Below are 25,894 nucleotides of genomic sequence, written 5' to 3'. Positions count from 1 at the left end.
TGCTTGCAAGTAATCCTTTGCGTAGTGTTCACTTTCGTGGTGTTTTATGTTCTCTTTTATTATAATAGCAGTTCCACCATGTGCTTTGCCATCTGGGTGGTTGGTGGTATATATCTTGTATTTAGGTATATTTAAGTAGTTTCTTGTTGTAAAGTGTGTTTCAGAGATGAGAACTACATCTATTTTATTTATTTTCAAGAACTTTTTAAGTTCAGTTGTACTTTGGGCTAAGCCGTTTGAGTTCCATAATACTATGTTGAGTTTAACAGCCATTATTTGTTTTCGAACAATCTGAGAATAACATTCATGATTTTGTCAATTTTGTTCATTAGTGTATGAACTAAATTTTCGAGTTTAGCAATGGTATCCATTGGAGATTGGCTTTGGTTTTCGTTTTGTTCTGGTACACTATTTATGTTACTGATATTGCTTGCGAATAGGAGACATTATTTCTCATTCGATTGTCTCTGAGTGGTTCAGTGGTTTACTGCATAGGTTGAATAGGTTGAGGATTTCTCTTTTCTCTTAGTTTTGGATAGAATTTTTGTTGCAGTTCTTTGTGAACACTGCAACCTCTGTAGCTCGCTGGATGGTTACCACCACAGTTTGCACAGACGACATTTTCTGTTTTTTCTTTGATTGAGCAGTTGGAAGTCAAGTGGTTCCCTGCACATTTTACACAAACTGGCTGTTTGTAACAATAATTCTTAGTGTGTCCGAATGCTTGGCACTTGGTGCACTGCGGTATTATTCTCTTTTTTCTAGGTGGTTCGAAAGAAATTATAAGGTTAAGTAGTTTTTCAACCTTATAAATTTCTTTGTTGTTTTCATTGACCTCTAGATCAACGAAGAACAGCGGTAGTGGCTGTTTTGTTTTACTATTTTTAACATTGGTGATTCTAATGACTTTATGTCCAAGCTTTTCTATCTCTGTCTTTAGTTCTTCATTGTCAGCTGAAGGATGCATGTTCCGTAAAACCGTTTTGTATGGCTTATTGTATTTTGCTTGGTATGTATGAAATTCAGTATTTTTTGCTTTAAGTTCAGTTACGACTTTTTGGAACTCTTCTGGAGTGTTGATTTTGAGTTTAATAGCATCATTTGGTAGTACTTTTAGAGTGTACTGGTTTGGAGCTATTTTATCTAATAGTTCATACAATGGTTTGATATTTGTCACGCCATCTATATACAAGGTGGGAGGAGTTTGAACTTTTTCTCCTTTCCCTTCACCTGAAGAATTTGATTCTTCATTTTGTTTGTCAGTCACGCTTTCATTTTGATGTTGCATTGGTGACTGTATTGATAGCGCCTCGAATTTATTATGAGTTGATGCACCTAACCAGTAATCTTTCAAGTTGAGTTGTTTTCGCTTTCGCTGATACAGTTCAGGACTTATGCTTCCTCTTCCTCTCTTGCCTGACGTCATTGTCCATTGTGAAGTGCCTTCAGTTTTATTTCCCGGGCTTTTTGAATTTCCCGCATTTGCGGGGACACCCGCGCCACCTACAGTGAGCATAAGTAGTTTATTAGGCGCATGCGCGCAACTCCGAGTAAACGGGCGCGCAGGACGCTATCCTGGCTCTACCTACTATTTTTACCGCGTAATTTTTCTAGGTTATCTGTTTTAAATTAACTATAAAAACAAGAATCGAATTATTTTTTTTTTGTTTTAATTATTCAAATCTTACTGCTGTTATTTTCTACACTATTTGACCACTTTATATGTATTTTGTACTGTTATTAACGCCTAATAAAATGAAAAATTTTGCTAGCATTACACTGTGTGTTACTGTGCTAACTGCTAGCAGAAGACGTTGAATCAAATCTAAGACAAAAAATTTTTCGGCCAAAAAAAAAAGCAAGGCTAACCCCTTTGTATTTTTGGCGAAAATTTTCGCGATCTTGAAAAGTGCTGGAATAAATTCTTTCATGCACTATTCCGACGTAATTTTGCGAGAGAAATCGATTGGGCGCAGTCTAAATACGCTGCGATCAACGCATCAAAAGTTACAGCCGAAAAACGAAAACCTGTGTTTTCGACATTTTTCAGCAGGTGCTTTTTCGCTCGCCATTTCTCTCCTGTTGGTCCTACGCTCTTTTCGCTGCGTTTTCTGAGTTCCTGGGTGTCCAATTGATCAGAAAACGGTCGTTTGAATCAAATCTAAGACCAAAAATTTTTCGGCCAAGAAAAAAGCAAGGCTAACCCCTTTGTATTTTTGGCGAAAATTTTCGCGATCTTAAAAAGTGCTGGAATAAATTCTTTCATGCACTATTCCGACGTAATTTTGCGAAAGAAATCGATTGGGCGCAGTCCCAATACGCTGCGATCAACGCATCAAAAGTTACAGCCGAAAAACGAAAACCTGTGTTTTCGACATTTTTCAGCAGGTGCTTTTTCGCTCGCCATTTCTCTCCTGTTGGTCCTACGCTCTTTTCGCTGCGTTTTCTGAGTTCCTGGGTGTCCAATTGATCAGAAAACGGTCGTTTGAATCAAATCTAAGACCAAAAATTTTTCGGCCAAGAAAAAAGCAAGGCTAACCCCTTTGTATTTTTGGCGAAAATTTTCGCGATCTTAAAAAGTGCTGGAATAAATTCTTTCATGCACTATTCCGACGTAATTTTGCGAAAGAAATCGATTGGGCGCAGTCCCAATACGCTGCGATCAACGCATCAAAAGTTACAGCCGAAAAACGAAAACCTGTGTTTTCGACATTTTTCAGCAGGTGCTTTTTCGCTCGCCATTTCTCTCCTGTTGGTCCTACGCTCTTTTCGCTGCGTTTTCTGAGTTCCAGGGTGTCCGATTGGTCAGAAAACGGTCGTTTGAATCAAATCTGAGACCAAAAATTTTTCGGCCAAAAAAAAAGCAAGGCTAACGTGACTGCCTAATCGACAAAAAATCGCTTGAACTAATATTCAAATTTCGGTGAAATTTGATTAATAAATAGGATAGCATATACATAATACATATGGAGGAGGAGAATTATAAAATCCAAATATTTATCGAACGGTAAGTACAAATTCATTTTATTATTGCTTGAGACTCCACAGTATGCTCGTGTGTGTGTGTGTTTGTGTGCGTGTTTTTTCTCTATATTTCGCTTTCAATATTGTTATTATTGTTATTATATAATTCACGGTTTTTTCTTTCATATATCAAGCAGTTTATTTTTGTGGTATTTTTTTTTATACAAGAATAATCAGTATAATTTCAATTTCCGATGATAAAGAGTCTATCCGTTCTTTCTCAATTTAGAATATAAAACGGTAAACATGTTATCCAAAAATATCTTATCGCCCGATCGAATAAGTATATCTATCATTAACGTACACTTTTACTTCGGTTTTTTCGATTGTAATTTCGCAATTAATTTATTTACAGTAAAACGTGGGCGTAGTTTTAATTTTTGCGCGTCATTACAACAATTACGGTGACGATACACGGATACATACATCAATACGTGTGAATTACTACAAATATTACTTGGAATTTGTTTAATTAAAATCATGTTGTCGTAAAAAAAAAAAAAAAAAAATAGATTGACACAACACATCAATATTTCATTTATTTCCAAGATGAACTACGTTATCATTAAAAGATTTAAGTAGACAAACTAAGGATGAAAAAAAATAGACGCATGAGCAATGCTGACTTAATTTTCTTTCTCATGTGTTCGGGAGTAAAAGCAACAACAACAATATTAATAATAATAACTAGCCCACGGCATTTGCATGATACAAGTACATTGAATTCATCTAACTAGGAGATAAGAAAAACGGATGAACCGATCTTCTTGAATCGCTGCGTCCACGTCAATAAAACGTAAGCCATTATCAAGTTCATACACAAGGCGTATTCGGTATTGTAAAATGAAAAATAAAAACCTCGTTCTCTGTCCAATAAATACATCTCTTCTTTTTCACGCGCGTGTATTGTATATTGAAATTTCTCAGCGCGATAGGTATTTGATCACCGTGAATTAAACCCGCGGTTTGTTATTTCGTAAAATAATAACAATAATCAAAATTAAACCCGCGACCGTACTGCAAACGATATTATACGCTATGTATATCGTATTATCAATTTTATAATAATAAAAATAAAGATGATAATAATAACAATACATACTGTGTACGAAGAAAAAAATCATTAACGGTAACGAGTAACAATAACTCAACACCTAAGTATAAATCGCATGTGCGGATAATACAAGCCGATCGATCGGCATCGAAGCGACCAAGAAAACAGCAAAAAAGAAATTACATTTCGCTTTGAAGGTATACTTTAATTAAATAAGACAAACGGAAGGAAAGGAAAATTTTCGTTAAGACGCGTATGTTTCCCGAAACCGACGTTGAAGGTGTTGGTAGGCGGTCAGAACGCCGTTCTTCTTCTTCTGCAGTCTGCACGGCGCTGATTCCTGAACGCTGGTAGTCAATTTAGTGTCCAGCGGTTCTATCCGCGTATCGTTGTCCGGATGAACGAAAAATGCTATCGAATGACGTCCTCGACCGCACAACTCTGGTATCACGACTCTGTGTCGAAGGGCTGGAAGCTGATCTCTCGTCCATGCGGCCAATATGTCACCGGTGTTCACCAATATCGCACCCGGCAGATGACCAACACGACTCCAACGCTCGCCGTGAGGCGTTTGCACCTCAAGACCACCTTCGCTGTCCTGCAATTCGTGAATGCCAAGAATAAAAAAACCAAAAAAAAAAAAGATTCAACGGTTAAGAAACGGAAAATGTAAAAACAAAAGAATACTCTGAGTTTCGAAAAGCGTTCTCCAGATCCGAATGTATTTCAAAATCAGGCTGGTCAGTCGTCCTGAAAACCTTAAAAACCATGAATTACGTTTTATGTATTGTATATTGAAAAGTCAGGGAACTTTAGCAAACGTTTGCAGTTTTTCTTGGAAATTTTTGAATTACAGAACTGAGTGGCCAACCTGATTTTTGTTTTCTTGGATATCGCAAGAAACTGGTAAGTATAAGGTGTACAAAGATTTTTCGTGACATGTTTTAATATCAGAGCAACAAACGTTATCGAATAACATTAAATGAATGTTATAAGGATCATCCTCACCTGTGCGAGTAACGTGAAAGTTCCGTAATCTCGATGGGCACCGCAACGCGTTAGTCCTGGAACAGGAGCTCCCAATGGTGGATAATATAGTAGACGCAAGGTAGATTCGTTGCCTGGGCCCAAAATTTTGGTGTGTTTCGAAAGCAGGAAATCCGCCGGTTGTTCAAGCGCCACGGCGAGGGTCTGTTTTAAGAATTTTTTTTTTAAATAAACATAAATATTTGTCAATTAACTCGCCGAAACTTGAAATATAATTATAATCGTTTATCGTAATACGATAAAATGAAAGAATAAAGAATAGAAAAAAAATTCAATACACTTATCTCGATCTTATAATCTTTTCAAATCTGCACGGGTTTGATCGATATTAGGATTATTATACTATAATAATTTTGATGTATAATCTTATCGGGGCAAATCGCGTTTTAAGATTTTAAAACCGCAAACGGCGACGATGATTTTTTTCTATCTCATCTTTCACAGTGAATGCATATTTCTCTCTCTCTCTCTCTCTTAACAATGTACGTATACACATATTTCAATCTTGCCGGTAAAGCACCGCGTGTAATCGGTTCCGCTTATATACTTATCAATCATTATTTGCGACTCCTGATAAACTATGAATCAATTTTATTACAACGACAGATGTTATTGGCATGCCCTGTCTATTAATTTCGTAATTTTCATTAATATTTTGATAAACAACTTGACGGCATGTTTGAAATTAGAATAAATCCTTATTGTTGCTATAACTATTATCGTTATTTTTCAATAACGTACGGTTAGAAGCATCGCAGAGAGAGATTTTAAATCACGGGCAAGTTCGTCGACCGCATCGCGAAAACCGGGAACTTCCTTTTCCGGCAAAACACCGCCGCTCCCAGTTACGTTGAACGCATGCCTCGATTCCTTCTCGTCGTCTTCCGAAACTCTGTAAAAATATTACGTGAATCACACAAAATTTAGATTGTGACAATAGGTGATGCGTGTCAGTATATCTACCGCGCGTAAAACAATGTCTAACGATATTTGATGCGGTGAAATTATGTAAAGACAAAAACAAGAAACGAACAAATTTGCCAATTTTATAATAAGTGTACTCGTATTATACCAGCTGTTAAAAAAATACGAAAAACTCACTTTTCCAGTCCAGGTTTCACGTAGCCGTGATTAGATGCCGAATTTCTTTCATACTTGACGCGCTCCTCGTCAGGTAATTCGCAAAATCCATCCAACGCTCTGTAAACCGCTTTCAGCTGAAATTAAAGATAACTCGTCGTAAGATTAATATATTTAATACAACGATAATCGATTCGAGTAAAATAAATGTCATTCAAAAACCCGACAAAGTAATAAGTTAAAAGATGAAAAAGAACAGTAGAAAGAAAAGAAGAAGTCCGAACAGAAATGAATATTCGCAAATTCGCAGACATCCTTGACCCTATAAACAAAGTTCTGTAATTCAGACGTTTCAAATTCGCGTCTGACACATATGGTCACCGGTTAATCAAGGATTTCAGCTCTTACAATTGTTACACTTGTTCGTATCATTATTACTGTTGTTGTTATTATAACCTCGGGTTGCACAGATGTGAACCTGAGCCAAAAACGTCGTGTCAAAGCGTACACATATACAGGTATAATAATATAATGTATACGCTGCGGACACACTTTAATTGGCACAATTTAATTTACACTATACGTACAAAAACATGATATATACATATATAATATATTGTTAATTTATCGTCGTGGGAAACTAATGAAATTAAAAAAAAAAAAAAAAACAATTTTTTAACAACAACAATGATACAAAGTTACGTATAACGTGGGCGAAAATTAGCCGCGAATGTTGCGAAATGGTTTTCTAAAAATGCCAATAAATTCGTCGGTAAAGACTAACAATAAATAGAATAGCTGACGGGATATAAGAAGACATAAAGCAACGAGACGGGTAAAAGGTGCAAAAATAAAATAAAATAAATAAAAAATAAAGACATAAAAATTCAGGCGATATAATACGAACTATTACACGTATAACATAATATGTATATAATTTTACTACCGTTCGCGCAATAAAAGATTGTTTAATCGCGCGCAGGAAATTTTACGGGGTAGAATAAGGCCCGGAGGAAGTAATTGGCACACGCACACATTGCCCGCAATGTGTTTATAATAACAGTTGTACGCATGTAACATGAATTGGGTATACATGACGTTGGCGGTTTTCAATTGTTTGCACAGATGTTTCGCTTATGCAGAATGTAATTAATAGTTTGCGTGTGTTGCCGCTGCTCTTTACGATGTACGTATAATAACAGTGATAATGATGATGATGGTAAAAATAATAATAATCTACACTGAGAAACATTTCATTTGTTACAGTAACTAGAAAAATTGAGTAAAACAGGTATCGTTAAAAAAAAAACTGTTCGAATATTGTAGGAATAACGAAAAACGAGGTACGCCTAACCATTTTGCGCTATCGTCGATCCTTTTTTTGTTATTGCAAAGCAAAATCGGTTTCCGAGGTTTAATCTACTTTTTTAGTCAAACAAGGCTTTAACGTCAATTTATCCTTGCACGAGCGTTAAATTTTCGCAACAGTTGCAAGAAAATCTAGCAACAGCGATCGCAATGAGAAAGAATAGTAACGGATAGCAGACTTTCCGGTATCAGCTGGTAAACTAATTTTCATTTTTTACCTAGAACTGTATTTTTCGATTGTGGTAAAAAAAAAAAAAAATGAAAATAGTCAAGAACCGAGCGGTAACCGAAACTAAAATTTTTTCTCAGCGTACAGGGTATTCCGTGCAAACTTGAAAAACAAGTTAAACCTGTATTACCGTAAAAATTATTGTATACGGTCAACTGATATAGAAATTTTGCAACACCGATCCTACGTTACAAAAAAAAAAAAAAAAAACCAAATAAAATATTATCTCGCAAGTGAAAATTTACAATTTTGCAGCCTCTCTCTTTCCCTCCCATCTCTGCGCATTACACCTACATCGATACATCATTCCAACTTTCGATACGTTATTCAACTCTATCTGTGTGTATCTATACGTCGGTAATAAGTATATATATAATATATATATATTGCATACACACACACACACACACACACACACACACACACACACACACACACACACACACACACACACGTATGTATGGTATGCACACGATCCACGATGCGCAAGATAATGACTGGGGGACCGGGGGAGGGGGGCGGTTACGAAAGTACGACATTTACGTGCGTACGGTTAATACGGTATGTATATATGCATGTCGAAACGAGTACATCGCATGACGAACATCGAACGCGTCGGTGTATTTTACGTTGCACACACTCGCACACGCTGCACTCTGCGAACGCGATTAGAGACACTAGCGCTGCATACGGGTATACATCTATGTATTTTATGTATGATGCGTGTACATACGAGTAGGCAAGACTCTCTCGCCCTAGTTTCCCTCACTCACTCTCTCTCTCTCTCTGGTGTTGCGATTTTGCAGAGAATCGTATTATACGAACTTAGGCAGCATATACATGCCTATACTAAATCTACATATCTATACGCATATGTAAATTTATATAAATACAGGTATGTATGTATACATACTTATACCACGTGCCAGTCTCTCTGTGTCCTACTGGCCCACTATTCTCAATTCTTCGATATATATGTGTAGCTGGCATGGACCGATGATTCATTATTATACTTTTGAGAGAAAGAAAGAAACAGGTGGGAGGGGGAGGGAAGGGGGGGGGGGGAGGAACGGCGAGAGCGAGAAACGCCTACAGATAAATTATATTTTAAAAACCAGCCGCAGCCATCCGCGGGTATGCCTTTTTATTTATTACATGCCGATTCATTTGCGTATATAATATACATACCTATATAATGCATATAATACCGTGCTTAATTATAATCGTTTGTATTTGTTTAAAGTTTCCGTCGCGAAGGACGTACGAATACATTTATTTTTTTCAAGCGTTACGTTGATGTAGAAAAAAAAAAGAAAAGAAATTTACTATTTTTATTTTTATTTTTTCATTTATACTCCTTGTTCCTACCTTTACCCTCGAATGTCGGGCAAATTTTTTTCAAACCGGCTAGGCGAAAAGAAAATAAAATAAAAAAAAAAAATTAAGAAATGACGCAAAATAACGTGATAAAGTATAAATCGTGTGGTGAGAAGAAAATAAAAAAAAAAAAAAAAAGACGTAATATATCTGCAGGTAAACAATGAAACGAGACGCAATAAATAATTTTAAAATCTCGACTGCGGCGCATAAATATATATTATACGTTATTACAATAAATCAAATTATTCACATTATTTATAAGTATAACAAGGCTGAGAATGTTGATAAGGATGAAAGGCCAAGATATTGTAATATTGTTCGCTAAAATGGCAAAATTAATTACAGACAAGTTTTTGTTTTGTTGTTTTTTTTTTGTTTTTTTAATCCCGATATTGGTTTAAAGAACGGTTTTTTTTTTTTTCTCTCTTGTTCTTCTTTTTCAACGTGTCAATCGTATATAAATATAAGTATATGTGTTAAAAATGAAAGGTACCTTGCAGTCCGGTATCCCGTGGTTAACAAGAAGGGCCAATCCTCTTTCGGAAAGTGCTTTAAGGAGCTTCGGGGCAACTTGTTTAACAACTCCTTTTTGGGGACAGCGTTCCGTCCCTGGAATCAGTCAAAAACCCATTTGTCGCGATATTATTATTATTGTCATTATTATTATTAACAATAACTGTAATAATAATAAAATGAGATACTCGACTTTTTTTTTTCTTTTTCTTTCTTCAATTCGGGGATTTAAAATAGGGAGGCAAAAGTGGAAAAAAAAATTAATGCTACAATTATCTCGCTTCTCAAATTTTACCTTAAAATGGATGGAAAAAAAAAAAAAAATAGTTTTGTTTCCTTTCGCTGACGGTTTTTAATTCTCATGAATTATTATTTGGCAACGCATTATATGTATACGTGATCATGTTACTATATCTGTAGTACATACGTACGTACATATGTTGCGTATAATGTATAAAGGTTTATAAAACGGTGATAATAAATCAGGGATTGATCAACGTTAAATGTTGCATTACGTAATACAGTGTAAACAAAAAGAAGAAAGAAGAAAAAAAAAAAAAAGATAGAAAGAAAGAAAAGCTATAGTGATAAATTAATCAAAGTCGCAATTATCGAACAATTTAACGCAAGATATATTATATTTGTGTGTATTAATGCATAAATACACGTACGTAAACATCTGTGCGGTGTATAATTGTAATAAGATGCTAATTAGAAGAGTACATATCTATTTATATACTGTGTTCGCGCGTTAAAAAGCGAAAAATACACGTACATACGTATGCATACTATATCGTTTTCCAATTAGCATCCGATTGTGATTAACGCGTTATATGCGCGTCGTATGATTATAAAAGCCACCGTGTATAATAATTCGTTTTTTATTATCACCTATGCAAATTAAAACCGCGAACTACGCGGTTATGAAGTTTATTTTTTTAATATTTTCCTTCCATTTTGTGGCCAAGAAAGCGACGTCGTCAAAACACGCTCAAGTATATTCGAATTCGATGAATTTTTTGATCGCAAACATTTTGGCGAAAAAAAACGTTTAACGCTCCGAGTCAGTGGTAAGTAGGATTTTTACTAACCGTGTTATATCCTTTTTTTTGTACAACTAGAAAACTTTTTTACGTATTTCTTTATGCTTTTTTTTTTTGTTATTTAAACCGACTTGTTTTTGTTGCTCATACTTTCTTTCTACAACAAACATCCAGCTCCCTTAGAATATTATTAGTTAATAATTTTTATATATTTCCATACGCGAATGATTAGCTTTTTAAATATTCATTAATTATATGTCATCAATGAAATATTTTTTTCAAAAATATTTAACCTTCTTGTTTTTTTTTTTTTATGCTCGTCTCGAAATAAATTGCGCGCGAAATCGAGAAGGTCTTGCAGCTTGAGAGGAACTCGTTTATAATTATCATTACTATACGTATTTGTCATCTCATATTCAATTAATTCATTATCGTCATTTCTTTTCCGCACGATACCAACGAATAATAAATTTTCTTTTAAATTTCATTTTGATATAGAATATAAGAAATAGAAGATAAATAAGAAAATGATGAATAAAAACGGAATAAAAATCATCTCGAATCTTCTGGGCAATCGATTGACGTCAGAATTACTTGCAAATATTATTTACGCGCGTAACGTTTATAATCTTCGTAGAATTATCATACGAGAATCTAGTTTTACACCTACGAGTCGTTGAAAATGAAGCACAAAAAAAAATAAAAAAATTGCCGCGAAAGAAACTGTTTCGCAAAAATGAAAAAAAAAAGAAGAAGAAATCAAGTCAAATTTTCATTTATGTGTACATATATATATATAATATCAATAATATTTGCGATACACGTCATGATTAGTTTGTCTTTTAATTATTATATATATATATATATATATATATAAATTTTCACTGCAGTAATTATAATTTCATTCCAAATCTTTTCAATCATATTCTGTTTACTTCGCGATATCGTCGCGAATAACGCACACACGTAGGTATATAATATTAATAATTTTCAAACGCGTTTCGTAACTCGACTATACGTGATAATAAATCCTATACGATTCTAATATATAACTTATACAACAAACACTTACGGGCCTATTTGTTATACGAATAGTTTCGCGTTCGCATCAGCGTCGTTTGAATTCTTGTTATCATTATTAGTTTTTCTCTAATTATGTGTTTATATTTAATTTACTTGTAAGTATATATATATATATATATATATATGCACACTTTATAGATAATTTTTTACTCGAATGAGACAATAGATATGTACAGGAAACGCGATTATTATATATATATACAATAATCGCGTCTATATATATATATATATAGACGCACACACACGTACATAACGTAGTTACATACCTATGACGATTGGCACGTATTGTACGTATCTCGTATATGCCGTTTTCATCGAACGTATGCCTAGGCGTATCTCGAAATAGCAAACATTGCACGAACCAACCAACCAACCAACCAAGCAGGAAGTCAAGAATTATAATAAGGCACATACAGCAGTGTAACGCAGTTATGCAGGAAAGACTTTTGTCGTAGGTATGTTTGTATATATACACATTGTTTTAATACCACAGATTATCTCTCTCTCTTTCTGTATTTGTACAAAAAAGAAAAGAAAAAACAAAAACCTAGTATTCTCCTTCTTGTAATAGATAAAAAAAATAAAATAAAAATAAATAAAAAGTAACGACACGCATAATTTGTTACACGTTGTACGTATATTGATGCGTGCATACGCATAATTACAATCGATTGTCCAAGTTGTAAGAAAAAAGAGAAAAGAAAGAAAGAAAGGAAGAATGTTCTGCGGCTCATCTTCGCGCGTCGCTATAATGTTTATGTATTTATATAAAACTGTATTCATTCTATTAACCGACAATATTATGTTGCTACATTTTTTTTAAGCAATCTTTGCTATACCATCTTATTTTCTTATGTGTTACACACACACACACACACAAAACAACATAAAAAAAAAAAATTTTACGTTATAATGTAGTATTTTTCCACCCTTATATTATATGAATATGTGTGTGTGTGTGTGTGTGTGTTTGCATATTTGTAAACGCACGTAAATTACGTGTAATCTACGTATTAATGGATGTCACATGTTTATATATCACCAACGTTATACATAGGTGTATAATAATATAATATACGTCACGTGTATGCGATATGCGACACTTTTGTTGAATGAACAAATTTAGGTACGTTATACCTATATGTATAAACGCGCATGTAAATAATTTACTGCAGATATTTCCTGGCCGATTGTTATAATATATAATATATAATAATAATAATAATAGTAATAATAAATATGTCGATCAGGCTTGATAATATTTTTTTCGGTTTTTCAACGATCCCAACAGATAAAATAAAGAAAAAGAAAACACAAAAAGTTGAAAGATATGTTCATTTATATTTCCTCGGTTCAATTACGACATTATACGCGTGTGTGTTTATATATGTGTACACACAATTGCGGCATATTGTCGACTTTGTAAAACAAGCCGTGAGTCATATACATGCGGTGATGTATACTTTTCATTATATTTCATTTCCTTCTTTTCTTCTTATTCTCCTTCTTCCTCTTCTTCTACCCAGGAAAAAAAACCTTTCGTCTCAATCCTTGTACATACTGTTTCGTTCTTTCTTTCTTTCTTTCTTTCCTTCCTTCCTTATGTATTTCGTCTTTTCCTTTTTTTGCCTTTTGTCTCAACGAGAGAATGGAAAACGGAAACACTCCGCCTCGAAAAATTCCATACTATATATAATATACATATATATACGCATATAAAAAGGTTGCTTAGTTTCCCATACAAGTGTATTTACAATACGTATGTATGTAGATTCTAGATAGTTTCGAAACGACGCAACTCGCCTGACGACAAAACGATCAAGGTGGTATATAGTCGACACGACTCCGTGCTTTTAACTGCCTCGGCGATAAACGATCGCGTTTGTATTGTACGTGTACGTACACTTGGGGAGAATGAATCAAGACGGCTAATTTTTTACACTAGACAGTTACGTTGGCAACGCAGAGAAACCTACAGCGCCACAGTCGGCCGAGCGCGAAACAAACTCAATCTCGATAAACGTAACATAACCCATGACCGTCGAATCTAACCTTAGAATACCGTGGAGATAATGACGTGTTGGATTGGCACGTATTTTAAGGTTAGATTCGACGGTCATGGTTTATGTTACGTTTATTGAGATTGAGTTTGTTTCGCACTCGGCCGACTGTGGCGCTGCAGGTTTCTCGGTGTTGCCAACGTAACTGTCTAGTGTAAAAAATTAGCCGTTTCGGTGTCAGATTCATTGTCCCCAACTGTACGTGACTGTGAGGTCATACGGTGTGTGTATAACGTACATGTAGGTACGTTACACGTTGTACGTAGATTATCGTCGGCAATATTCAGCCACTGACGTCTGCACGAATTCTTACAGTTATAAGCGAATGTAAAAGAAACAGGGAAGGAAGAAAGAGAAACAGAAAAACGGATGGAGAAAGAGAGAAGGTAAACAAACAGAGTCTATATCTAACTAGGTGAACCTGAACGTGAAACAGGAAGTGCAGTATTCAAGCCATAATCGAGTGTCATTGGTATTCTATTTATACGCAGTAAAAATCGTTTTACATAGCGGTAAAACAAAATTGGCCACGTGCAATTTCAATAATATACGAATATAGAAATAACGTTTAATTGTAAGACTTGCGATTAAATTTATCCAAGTTAATTCAGCGTGAATGATTGTTAAAATCGATTTCTTCGTACTGGCTTGAAAAAATCATGACTTATCAAGCAAGTGTACATCATAGAAATAGGGAAAGGATACAATCTTTCTGTTTTTCAACCTAGCTCCGCCTTAATAGCATATATAGATATGCTATAAAATATATTACATACTTGAAAAATAAATATGAAAACAAAAGTAGAAAGAAAGAAAGAAAATACCTGTAAAGAGAGGAAGGAAAATCAGGAGTAAGCGATCCGTACAAAGGATAGAAAGGCTCCGTACACACTGTAGCGTAAAGGCCTTGATGCAGAATACAATGCGCAATGCTGCATCTTTGTCTGTAGCTTTATATGCATATAACATTTAGTATATATTTAACTCACACCGATATATTATAATAAATTTCATTTGAACCTTGCGAAACTTCGAGAACGACGGGAATTAACGGGAAACAATTTTTCTTTTTCGCGTCTTGATCATATTGAAGTTTGGCAATGTATGCATCGTGACGATTCATGCCGAGGAAAAACCGTTATTCCGCCATTTTGGAATTGCCTGAAATTCGGTAAACCGTAATAAAACAAAGTACACTAAAATTTCGAAATCTTACTTCCTGAAAAAACGTTGCAAGATTTAAAAAAATAGTGATTTTATTTTCCCCCAAAGTTTCGTTACGACAACGTTACCAGCTTCAACCTCGTGCTTCTTTTAAAAACTTATTCCAAGTTTCGTCGTATGAAAATTAAAATTCGCATACTTACACATGACTAATGTATAAACTTGTAACTGGGTATATTATAATATAAACGTAAATTGCGTATAACCGGCGTCCACGGTCACCCAGCTTTCGAAAATTCTCGTAACGGTTTTATGCGCATATTATATACATATATACAAACAGATATGCGAATTCAGAGTCGAAGTAAGCGAAATCGGGCTTCGATTATAGGTCGTAAAATCGATTTGTATCCCTGTATAAAGCGTAGAGGAGAAAAAAGAAGTTTCGAAAATCGTTGCGTGTTTTAAATATGAACAAAGTCTTTACGACGGAAAGAAACATTTCATTTTTACAAAGAACGAAAGAAAGCAAAAATAAAACGTACCTACATGTACATGTAGTACATCTACAATAGATCGAATATGTAATGTGCATAATGTACAAGTGTACGTTAAATTGTACGAAAAGACAAGAAATTCAATCAATCAATTAATCAATCAATCGACGATAAGGATATCTTAATTAAATTTTGTCCCCTATACGGTAGTAAGAAAAAAAAAAAAATAGAATTTAAGGCATCAAATCGAATGAAAAATCTAATTTTTAACTTCTGTACCATTATGTATGCATACAGGTATATATGTGTATATATATTTATACAATATGTACACAAGAGGAGGGAAAGTTGACGTCTAGACGCACGACACAGCAGAACGGTGCAACATCAATGTCACGTCACGTTGCGTACAGTTTTAGTACATAAAAGCAGCACATATGATATACGTGTGGGGATGTGTCGTATGTACGTACATATTATCATACATACACGATACGAGCAGCTGTTCAACTGTTAATTTAAAATCACCCGACGAACTAGCGTCATCTCATATGGCAGCATAATATGAAATTAACCGCCTCTTCTTGTAATTCAAAGTCATTCGTTCGTTCACTCGTCGCTTTATTCCATCGTGTTGTACGTAATCTAGATTCTCTTTTTATCGCACCGATAAATAACAGATAAAGATTTCTGGGAAAGGTTTTACACACAGAGACGTATAATAATAATCGGCAGTGAAAAGGGATGAGAGAAAAAAAAAAGCCAAACAAGTAAACATGCAAAAAGAATAAATTCAATAACGGTGGAAGAAAAAATCGCTAGAAGAATAGACACAGAGTATATTAATTTTTGGACTTTTCTTTCTTTTTTCTTCCATCAACGTTGAATACAGACTTTTTTTTTATTCCACGTCGTTTCACTATTAATTTTCTTTCGTTCTTTTTTCTCCTACGTCCGCACTTCGGCGTTATTAACATTTTTTCATATTCGGTTTTTCGTTGTTGTATTTTTAATTTTTTACAATTTATCACGAGGCAAGTAATTAAACGCCACACCGCTTATCGTTAGCCTTGATCAATCAGTCTCGCCAAATGTGTGCAAAGAGGAGAGCAAGAAAGCAAGAGAGCAAGAGAGCAAGAGAGAGAGAGAGAGAGAGAGAGGGCAAAATTTCAACGGTCGTTCTCTCGCGGTTTAAAATCTTTCGGTTGCGAATACGTTACACTGCATATATTTATATATTATATACACGTTATATACGTTATTATATATTATATATATATATATATATATATATATACGTACGAGGAGCGTTCAAGAGGGGATAAACAGACATTCGTATCTATGAGCTGTGTGCATGCACGCACACACACACGCACACGCACACACACACACACACACACGCACACACGCGCGCGCGCGCGCGCGCGTATATAACGTACACTTGCAAAGTTTTTCGTTGTTAAAACAGGTTCGAAGTTACAATATATCCGCGTGCAGAAGTTCGCCGATATAAAATATTCTCAATTTATCGCGATCGTTGTTAATCGTTATTACATACACTCAATATTTCAATACAAAGATCGATTCGATTAAACAGTAAGTAATTGAAGTATATGTAACAATATAGGATCAAGGATAAATCACTGAAGGATAATATTGAAAATTAAGAAAAAAAAAAAAAAACAACGTTCCAAGATTCGAAAACTGCACGTGTATCACACAACTCTGCGATAATTATTACCAATGTATAAATGCTTTGTAACTTTTGCCTACGGACGCACACGCACGCATGAAATTGCAAAAATTTCGTTGACTTGCGAGGTTTTATATAGCAAAACGAAATGAATAATCCGCAACCGCATGCCACTGAAATTATTCTACATGTACGTATATATAATATTCCTCTTATATTTTTTTCAAATTTAAAATTTCATTATTCGAACGTGTTTTTTTTTTTAAACAATATAATATTTATGAAACACAAGATTCGGAATAAAAAAGTAGAAATAAATGACTAGAAATCGATCGAATCGGTAAAATTTTTAGGTAAAAACAATAATTAAAATAAAATTAAACCGCCGTTCAAGAATTTACACAAACATAGCATCATTTATAGGATATATGAGATTATATTTATACAGAGGTTGAAGGTTTGAAATTTTTCTATCTTATCGAAACAATTTTCCCTGTAATATGTGCATGAGTTGTTATTTATTTTTAGACACAAGTCACGTATAATTGATTATACAGTATCAAAAAATTATCGTCTTCGTTCCTATTTTTAATTTTATTTGTTTCATTCAATTTTTCTAATTAAATTAATTCGAAATTACGCGTAATTATTATTCCCAGTATTGCACAGATTATATATATATATATATATATATATATCTCTTCTTATTAGTCGCGCGTTAATATTACAGAATACAGAATATAATCTTTTGAAACAAAGGAGATAAGTGCTGAATATTCTTCAATGATAATACACAGGTACACATACACGTTATTGTTTCGGCATGAGAAGCAGCAGCGAGGTGGGGAAAAAATAAAAAATGAAACTGGCAATCAGGGCCCTACTGATTTTTTCTTACCGAGATAATTCCGAGCCTCTCGCTCTCTCATCGCATGTGTGTTAAGTATATTATACAGGTACATATAAGGTGGACACGTTTGATTGATGACCGAATTGAAAATCACGCAACGCCGTGTACTTCGATTATTATTTTATTTCTTAAACTTTATAATTGCATGTGAAAAAAAAATAAATAAATAATCGAAGCGGTAAATTGAAAATAAAACGATGAATTAAGAAGGTTAAATTATTAACGAAGAGGAAAATATAATTAATACAGTATATATACGTATAATAAATATCAAATACGTACGAATTATCAGTATTAGATTTTACATTTATGCCTGAAATTAGTGGGCGTGAATTTATCTGCACTTTTACGTATGTGTAATAAGAACAAAAAAACCTTTTACACATCATCCGATCGCTCGTGTTTATAATAATAGTTTCGTTATGCAAATAAATCAAATACACAATAAAAAGTGAATAATATACTAGATTGAAACAAATCCCGCGATATGAGAAGTTCAATAGACGCTTTGTGCTCACTACATTAACACGGAAGAGAGATCATAACCTCAAATTTTACGAGCTTTTGAGTGAGTTCCGAGAGCGTCCTGCATTCATCATGTACGAAGAAGGATAGAGGAACGGTAAACATGCATTATACGTACAGCCGAGAGGTTTCAAACAAGACAAAGAAAGAAAAAGAAGAAAGAAGGAAAGAGAGTGGTATAAAAAAGTTAGTGAATGGCGGAGTCGAGAGGCTGAATCCTCTGGAACATTGGCGTAGACCTCACGCAAAATAGCGTGAACAAAGTCCCTCCCTCCCTATTCTTTTTCTTTTTTGCCCCTCTTCGTCTGTCTGCATGGATTCTGGAGAAAAAGGGGTCGAAGTTGAAATTACGAATTTTCTCGCGGCGAAGCTTAAAGTAAAGAAATCAAACTTTGAAGAAACATCAAAGTTACGAATGGTCCTTAAGCCGACGCTCAAAGTTCATTTTGTTGTTTCTTCTAAGTTCGATTTCTTAACTCCAAGTTTCCCCACCAACTAATCCGGAATTAGTCGCTTCCGGAAATTTTCAAATTCGGGACTTCAACTCCGCCCCGGAAAGAGTTATACAGGTATAACAACGCGAGAGAAAGGCAAAATAAACAGCGTGTTTCGTTTGACCCGAGTTGCATCGTTGCGAGTTGCAATCGCTGCAAGGCTGCACGAGATTTTCTCGATTGCTATTCGAGGCAGCGTGCTCCACGCGTCACCAACGCGGAAAGAAAACCGATTTGCACGTATGCAATGTGTGATGTTACGTGCATGCATGTGCGTATTTATGCGACAGGCATGCGTGATGCGGCGAGCTGACATCGCACGCGATATACAAAAGCTACCGCAAGGCAACCTCGATTCATGCATATATATTTTATACGATCAACTGTGTTAAATGTAAATGCAGAGAGGAACAAGAGACGGAAACTCGGAACGTTCTAGCTAAAGAAAAGAGGGGTTATTAAGAGGGAAATCCATCATCTTCCGTCGCGCATTTCCGGTCTCCCAATACATATGTCTGGATATCTATATCTACTCGAGTAGGTGTAAGTAACGTAGCTCCGAGCGACAATGTGTGTGGGACACTATTTTTTCTTTTTCATCGTCATTTTTCTATCTATAATTCTAAATTCCGCGTGCAATTCCAAAGACGTTACATATCGTCGTCGTTCGGGACTAAAGGAGACTGGCTCTGATCTAGAATTTAGATTCTTGATTTCTCTCTCTCTCTCTCTCTCTCTCTTTTTTGATCCTATAGACGAAGACCGTCCTCTTCCTTCGCTCTCCTGCTTCTTCGTCTTCCATCCATCTTTTTCTCCAACGACGATGAGAACTGCGTGAAGGAAGTGATCGTAAAAAGAAACGTACGGTCGGTTGGTCGGTTCGTTGGCCGTGCGCCCAGACGAGGCTAGACGGCCGTTACACATAAATACATTCGTACAAGAGAGGAGGAGAGACAGAGAGAAAGATAGAAAGAGTCGAGTGATACTTATAAAAGAATTACGAGAGTCTAGACGGGACTGAGTCGCGTGTATATACCTACGTAACGCGAAAAAAAAGAGATGCCACTTATCGTTAGACTTTTCAAATCTGCGTCCGTGCGTGAATGTCGTTTTCCGATATCCGTTCATTTATTTATTTATGGATTGAAATGCATCAGAGACAAACTACATTGACGCAAAATCTATCGTTTATCCGTTACAGCAGAAGTTTTATCAGCTGTTCACGTATACATATACAGCTTTTTCAAACCAACAATCTTGTATCGAGTGAAATCGAAACTCTCACAGTCTTTCTTCACGGGATTTAGATATCCGATATATCCACTCGACTGTTGGTGAGGGTGCAACGAAGATCCTTAAAGATAATCCAGAGTCCGAGTAGGTAACCGGTTGTTTTTCGAACAGAGAGAATCGGCAGCGGTGTTCATCGAGAAACTGACAAGAGAGGAGGAAGAGGAGAGAACGATATAGGAACTACGCGGTAAGAGAGAAGAAAGGGGCAGTGATGAGATGAATGGGGTAAAGTAAAAAGGGAAAACGAGAGCCAGAGACGGGCTCTGTCCCCGAAGGCAAAGCCCTGGAGTGTCATGCGTGTCATACATGTGAGCGCGTTTCTCGTTGCTAAGCAACCAAAAAACATCAGCTACTAGCTGCCGCTGTCGCAACAACGATCGAAAAGGCGAAATGTCAATGCTAATGGTCTACGGTGTTTCGTTTTATCGAAATACGAGTTGAACAAACGAACATCTTCGTTCGAACATCTCGGAGCGCGAAGTTGGCCGCATATCGTCCAGCGTGGCGAGTATAAACGATACTCTCCAGTGTTTTGTTTTATCGAAATACGAGTTGAACAAACGAGCATCGTCGTTCGAACATATCGGAGCGCGAAGTTGGCCGAATATCGTCTAGCGCGGCGGCTACAAACAATGAAACGGAAACTATTGTATAATTATAGGAACCCAGACACAACATACTCTCCCCGGTAGGGTGGATACAATAACCTGGAAAATCCCTTTCGTATGAATAAAATTGCACAAATGCTTTGAAAGAAGTGAAAGAGGGCGGACGGCGGTTAGTTAAATTGGCAAAAAGTGATGTCAACTCACCCATATGCTCGAGGTCTATAATCGGGATCTCGCATTTGCTCAGAAGGGTCTCGCAGCCCTTGTTAACAGCAGTCGGTGCCGAAGAGCAGCTCATCTTGTCGTCAAAAGTCTTCCTCTTCTTCGTCGTAAAAGGCCGTCAAAACGATCGCAGCTGTAATAATTTCGAACGTTGACAAATGAGCGTCGTGCGCGCACGTTTTTTGTTTTCACGAACTTTGTTGATAAAATGAGGGGTAGAGGTAATGAAACACGGTGTCAATGCAGCGTGAATATCCAGTAAAATATCATAATAGGTATTAGCAGGAGTGGAAATAGTAGTGAAAATATCGACGGTAACTCAATCACTGAACAGCGTGTAATAAACTCCCTGTCGAAACTACTGCGGGGACCGACTCGAAGAAGCCTCTGTCAACCACCGCGAACGAAATCAAAAACAAACACATACACAGTACACACACCCACACACGTGCGCCCCACGAGTGATTTTCTTCAGGATCGGTCTGACCCTAGCGGTAGCCGTATGAGACAAGTTTATTGTGGGGCTGGTGGTGCGGCAGGTAGACGTGTACGTGGCTATGGACTGGTGGGCACATGCTATGCTGTCTGTGGGGCGGACGACTTGGAACTGAACTTACTCATACTCCTCATACTCACCGAACCAGCCGCGCGGAGTTAATCCCCCCCCCCCCCTTCACTGCCCCTCTCCCGCTTCCCCGCCGCCCCCTCGCCGAGCGGCGAGAAACGTGTTCAAAAACTCGAAAGCGACCTCGCTCGGCTCCAACCTCAAACGCATGCACAGCCAGTGGCGTAGGAGCGGAGAAAACCGAGGGACGCGTTGACCTCGCTCGTTTAAACGTATATATTCTGTACCCGTTTTTTTTTTCCTTGCAAACGAAAACCCGCTGCGAGACGTTTTCTTATCGCCTTTCTTTAAGAGTGGTTATTTCGCTTTTCCTGTACAGTAATTCGATATTTGTACGATATCGATCGAGGCGATGCATGAGATTGTACCGTCGAAATTAAGCAAATGGTTTTTTTTTGTTTTGTTTTGTCGTTCCTGAAAGTTTTATCGATACGTTACACACGGGATATTGTATAACATCGTTGGAATTTATTAACCTACGTATAATACACATGCTTGCCGATTTACCGAACGTAACATTACATCTTTATTACAGTATAATATACCGATTCGTAAAACTGAAACGATTCGATTTTCTTTTAACGACGCGTTTCAAATCTTTGAAGAAACACGAAATAGAAATAAAACATACGCATTCGGATCGATCAATTCCTATCGGTTAATTATGGAATCCGAGGAATATAATAGGCTGACTGATAAACGTTCGATTTTAAAGATGAGCAGTAAACTTTTATGGATTGTAGGATTTGTGTGTGTATATATGAACTGCAAAGAGAAGGCGTAAAATAAAAATAAAATGTATTTTAAAATCAGAAAAGTCAATCTTCCAAGAGATGTAAAACGCGGTCCGATTGTACACACATTATACGTACACGTACGCATACAGAAGGCAAGCGATATTACGAGAGTCGTTTTCTACGAACTGTATTTTTTTTATCCTCATTCTCATTGGTTTATTACAAGGAATAGCGGGCTGTAACAACTATATACATATATATGTCATTTAAGGTTGCTGTGTCTTCGGTTTACGTTTCATAAACCAAACGTGTGCATATTATGACTTTCAAACGTTTATTTCTTTACTTTTAACCGTGTTTATTTTTCCACACACTAATACGTCGACGAATCGATAAAATATTTTTAATTATCTCACCACATGACGTTCGTTAATCGTGTAGTTTCTACGACCTATTCTACGCGTTCGAAATTCAAATCAAGAATTCAAATTTCGAACATTATTAGCTACATGCATTAATAAAATTCTGACATTATTCTTATTATTCCGGTATTTTCTATTTTTCTCTTATATCATTTTCCTGGCAAATGCACTCCGGAGATTGAATAAACTATCAAATCACTAATTGCAATCTCGAGGTGTCGCAACGTCACGACTGTCGTCTGCATGCACCACGTCTCTTTCGGGTGATATTTAGAAGCGATGATATTTCCGTCTTCAGAAATTTTCCTGCTCGCGTATAACGAGGAAAGTGTATCGTTTTACGGATGTGTTTGTCGGGTATAAAATAAGATCGAGTATCTGTGTAGTAATATATGAAAGGATCGGATTTCTCAATGACCACTCTACCGCTTTACGTTATATGTATTCACCAAGCTGCTATTTGTATAAATGTCAAAAATATACGTTCAAGATCCATCATATACGTCGTTATAGGTGAAATTTTTGTTTCAAAAATATACTATATACATACAACGCCTGAAGTGTGAAGAGTCCGGCATTCCAGTGAAAATGTCATTCCCAAAACGTTCTTCATTGGATAGTATTGCAAGTATCGTGTAGAAAAAAAAAATACTTACAGAAGCTCGACTAACCAGAGAATTTATATTCCAAACGATCTACTGATCGTATATATAGAGATGTGTGTGTGTGTGTGTGTATTTTTTCATTTTCAATTTTATTATGAGAATTTAATTGCTCGCGACGTGATGGACTAGAGGGGAAATTATTCACCTAGCGGATCTTTTATACTCGTACTGCGTACGCACCGCGTAATAATAGAGTTGCATATAAGTAGAACCCGTGGTCGGCGACAAACCCGCAACAATGAGAACGATGTGCGGTGTGCAACTGCAGCGGCTTTGAAACGACCTGCAAAGACGAAAGCGTCGCCTTTTTACGAAACCTTCAATTCAAAGTTACAACGGTTCGACGATATATTCAACATTTTTTATAAATTTCAAGACAAACAGATATCTGCATGCGCAGATCTGCGATCGATGTCTATCACCGGGTTGTGAAACGAACTTTAGTTTCTCAAGACCATTTTTCGACATCCCCTTCGGACTAACCATCGATTTCCGACTCTTTCGAGATGCTTCAGTACAAAATTGCTAATCGAGAATTGAAGTGGCACGGATGAACAGAAAAAAAAACAAAACGTGAAAATCCGGAACGATTTAAAGAAACCCGCGTTGATAGACGTTCTATTTTCTAATTTCGCGCGCGGCACTCTTGCTTCTTTATTTGTCCATCTTTTTTTGTTTGCTGTTTTCTTTTTTTTATTTCTCATATACTTCATAAATTCATGTACATACACCGCAGGTATGGTATATTTATAGTGGTGCTGCCGGTATTTATTTATCAATTTATTTCGTTAGGATATTGATGAAAAATGAATCAGCAATGATCGCGAAGAGTTATATTTAGGCGAGCGACATGACGCGATAAATGACGACCGACGATTTATTCATATTATAATATTTATTCCCACAGCTTTGCACCGCTGCAATAACTTTCGCACTGTAATACTCGACTCGTTGAAATTGATAAGAAAACGTCGTCTGAATTCCCCTCACATTTATTACTCAAGCTTCTTATTCCTTTTGCTTAATACACAATATTATTATGTACACTTACATTATTATAGGTAGCCCAGGAATTATCTCACTGCCAATTTCTGCGCCCTGCACGCTGACAAACAAGAAAAATATAGATAAGATATGTTGGAAAAAATATAATTATTTCTAAGCAAAACAAAAAATATCTCTTGAAAAGAAAGAAATAAATAATTAAACTTGTCCGAATGAATAAATCAATGAAATAGCAACGTGCTTCAAGTTTATTTCTACATATTATACCAACCTCATCTAAGTTTTGTAAAAAGTTGTATAAAAGTATATTCCCTATATTCTCAAATTCGATAATACTTTGGGATTGTCCTTCTACGCCGATCACTGAACAAAGCCCACTGGGTTAAATTCAAGAGGAGACAAATTATTGAGGATCGCGGTTCTGCAGTTCCTCCGGTCTCTGGATGTTTTCGCGTCTGGCAAGGAATCGAGTCGCGTATAATACTGAGTCTCTGCATCTAGCACGTGAATGAATAGCCGAACCGATTTTCCCCCTCCAAGCAGTTCCCTCGCCGTGTTTATATCCAATTTAAACGCAGGTCAGCCAATCGTTAACAGTGCATATGTACAACATTATATAAGTTGATGAAATTTGTCACATTGTGAAGCTACAAGAGTATTCGTCCCGCCCACCAACGCTGTTCTCTTATACCTATATAGGTATCTACGAAGCCATTATCTCCTCGTTAGATCTTTGATGGTATAATTGATATTATTTTCTAATCAAAGAAGAATTCATCGTGCACATTACCCTGCCACCGACGTACGCAATTCTTATCGCAATTAAGGAGTTAGAAACCGAGACCAAGGATTTATAATTACTCGCGATTCGCGGGTCTTCCTTTACCGCAAAATCCCCGACGATAACGATCGTTCCGAATTATATTCCGCCTCAACGGCGTCTTTGTACGTATGTACATTATACAGATTAATTTGTAGAAAAATAAGGCAATATTATATATATTCAGAGACGGATAAATAAAGATATGGATACGATCGGATTATAGACTCCAGGTTCCATTTCAGGGTTGAAATTGCAGTTTTTCAATATCGAAATAGGCCTCAGCCCCTAATTTTTCAACAAATACGCAAAGATTTCCGAATCAGATAACGT

General features: G+C 36.1%; 1 protein-coding gene across 5 annotated transcripts; it reads right to left on the bottom strand.

Moving 5' to 3' along the window:
• Nucleotides 1-2,996: 2,996 nt before the first annotated feature.
• Nucleotides 2,997-25,783, bottom strand: LOC107217453 (proline hydroxylase buaE). Of its 5 annotated transcripts, XM_015654988.2 has the most exons (8): nt 25,013-25,783; nt 24,788-24,841; nt 21,270-21,420; nt 9,676-9,791; nt 6,227-6,342; nt 5,867-6,017; nt 5,087-5,269; nt 2,997-4,676 (listed from the first exon to the last, which is right to left on the bottom strand). In XM_015654988.2, exons 3-8 carry the CDS (start codon nt 21,361-21,363, stop codon nt 4,323-4,325), a joined length of 1,014 nt encoding a protein of 337 aa, XP_015510474.1. In that variant the 5' UTR covers nt 21,364-21,420; nt 24,788-24,841; nt 25,013-25,783; the 3' UTR covers nt 2,997-4,322. The 5 variants fall into 5 exon arrangements, with proteins under 5 accessions (XP_015510474.1, XP_015510482.1, XP_015510489.1 ...); XM_015654996.2 differs by lacking the exons at nt 24,788-24,841; nt 25,013-25,783 and adding an exon at nt 21,715-21,900; XM_015655003.2 differs by lacking the exons at nt 24,788-24,841; nt 25,013-25,783 and adding an exon at nt 21,728-21,900.
• Nucleotides 25,784-25,894: the final 111 nt, after the last annotated feature.

The sequence above is a fragment of the Neodiprion lecontei genome, chromosome 5 (assembly GCF_021901455.1).
Source record: "Neodiprion lecontei isolate iyNeoLeco1 chromosome 5, iyNeoLeco1.1, whole genome shotgun sequence".
In the NCBI taxonomy this organism is placed as follows: Eukaryota; Metazoa; Arthropoda; class Insecta; order Hymenoptera; family Diprionidae; genus Neodiprion; species Neodiprion lecontei.
Note: the sequence above shows the minus strand (reverse complement) of the source record. Positions and strands in the feature narration are given on the sequence as shown.

What these genes read in the sequence shown, in the direction of transcription:
- LOC107217453 (XM_015654988.2), bottom strand. Translation starts at nt 21,363, where the DNA reads ATGAGCTGCTCTTCGGCACCGACTGCTGTTAACAAGGGCTGCGAGACC. An exon ending in TATAGACCTCGAGCATATGG is followed by an intron (nt 9,792 to 21,269) that starts GTGAGTTGACAT and finishes GACTGATTCCAG; the next exon opens with GGACGGAACGCTGTCCCCAA. An exon ending in ACGGGATACCGGACTGCAAG is followed by an intron (nt 6,343 to 9,675) that starts GTACCTTTCATT and finishes CTTTAATTTCAG; the next exon opens with CTGAAAGCGGTTTACAGAGC.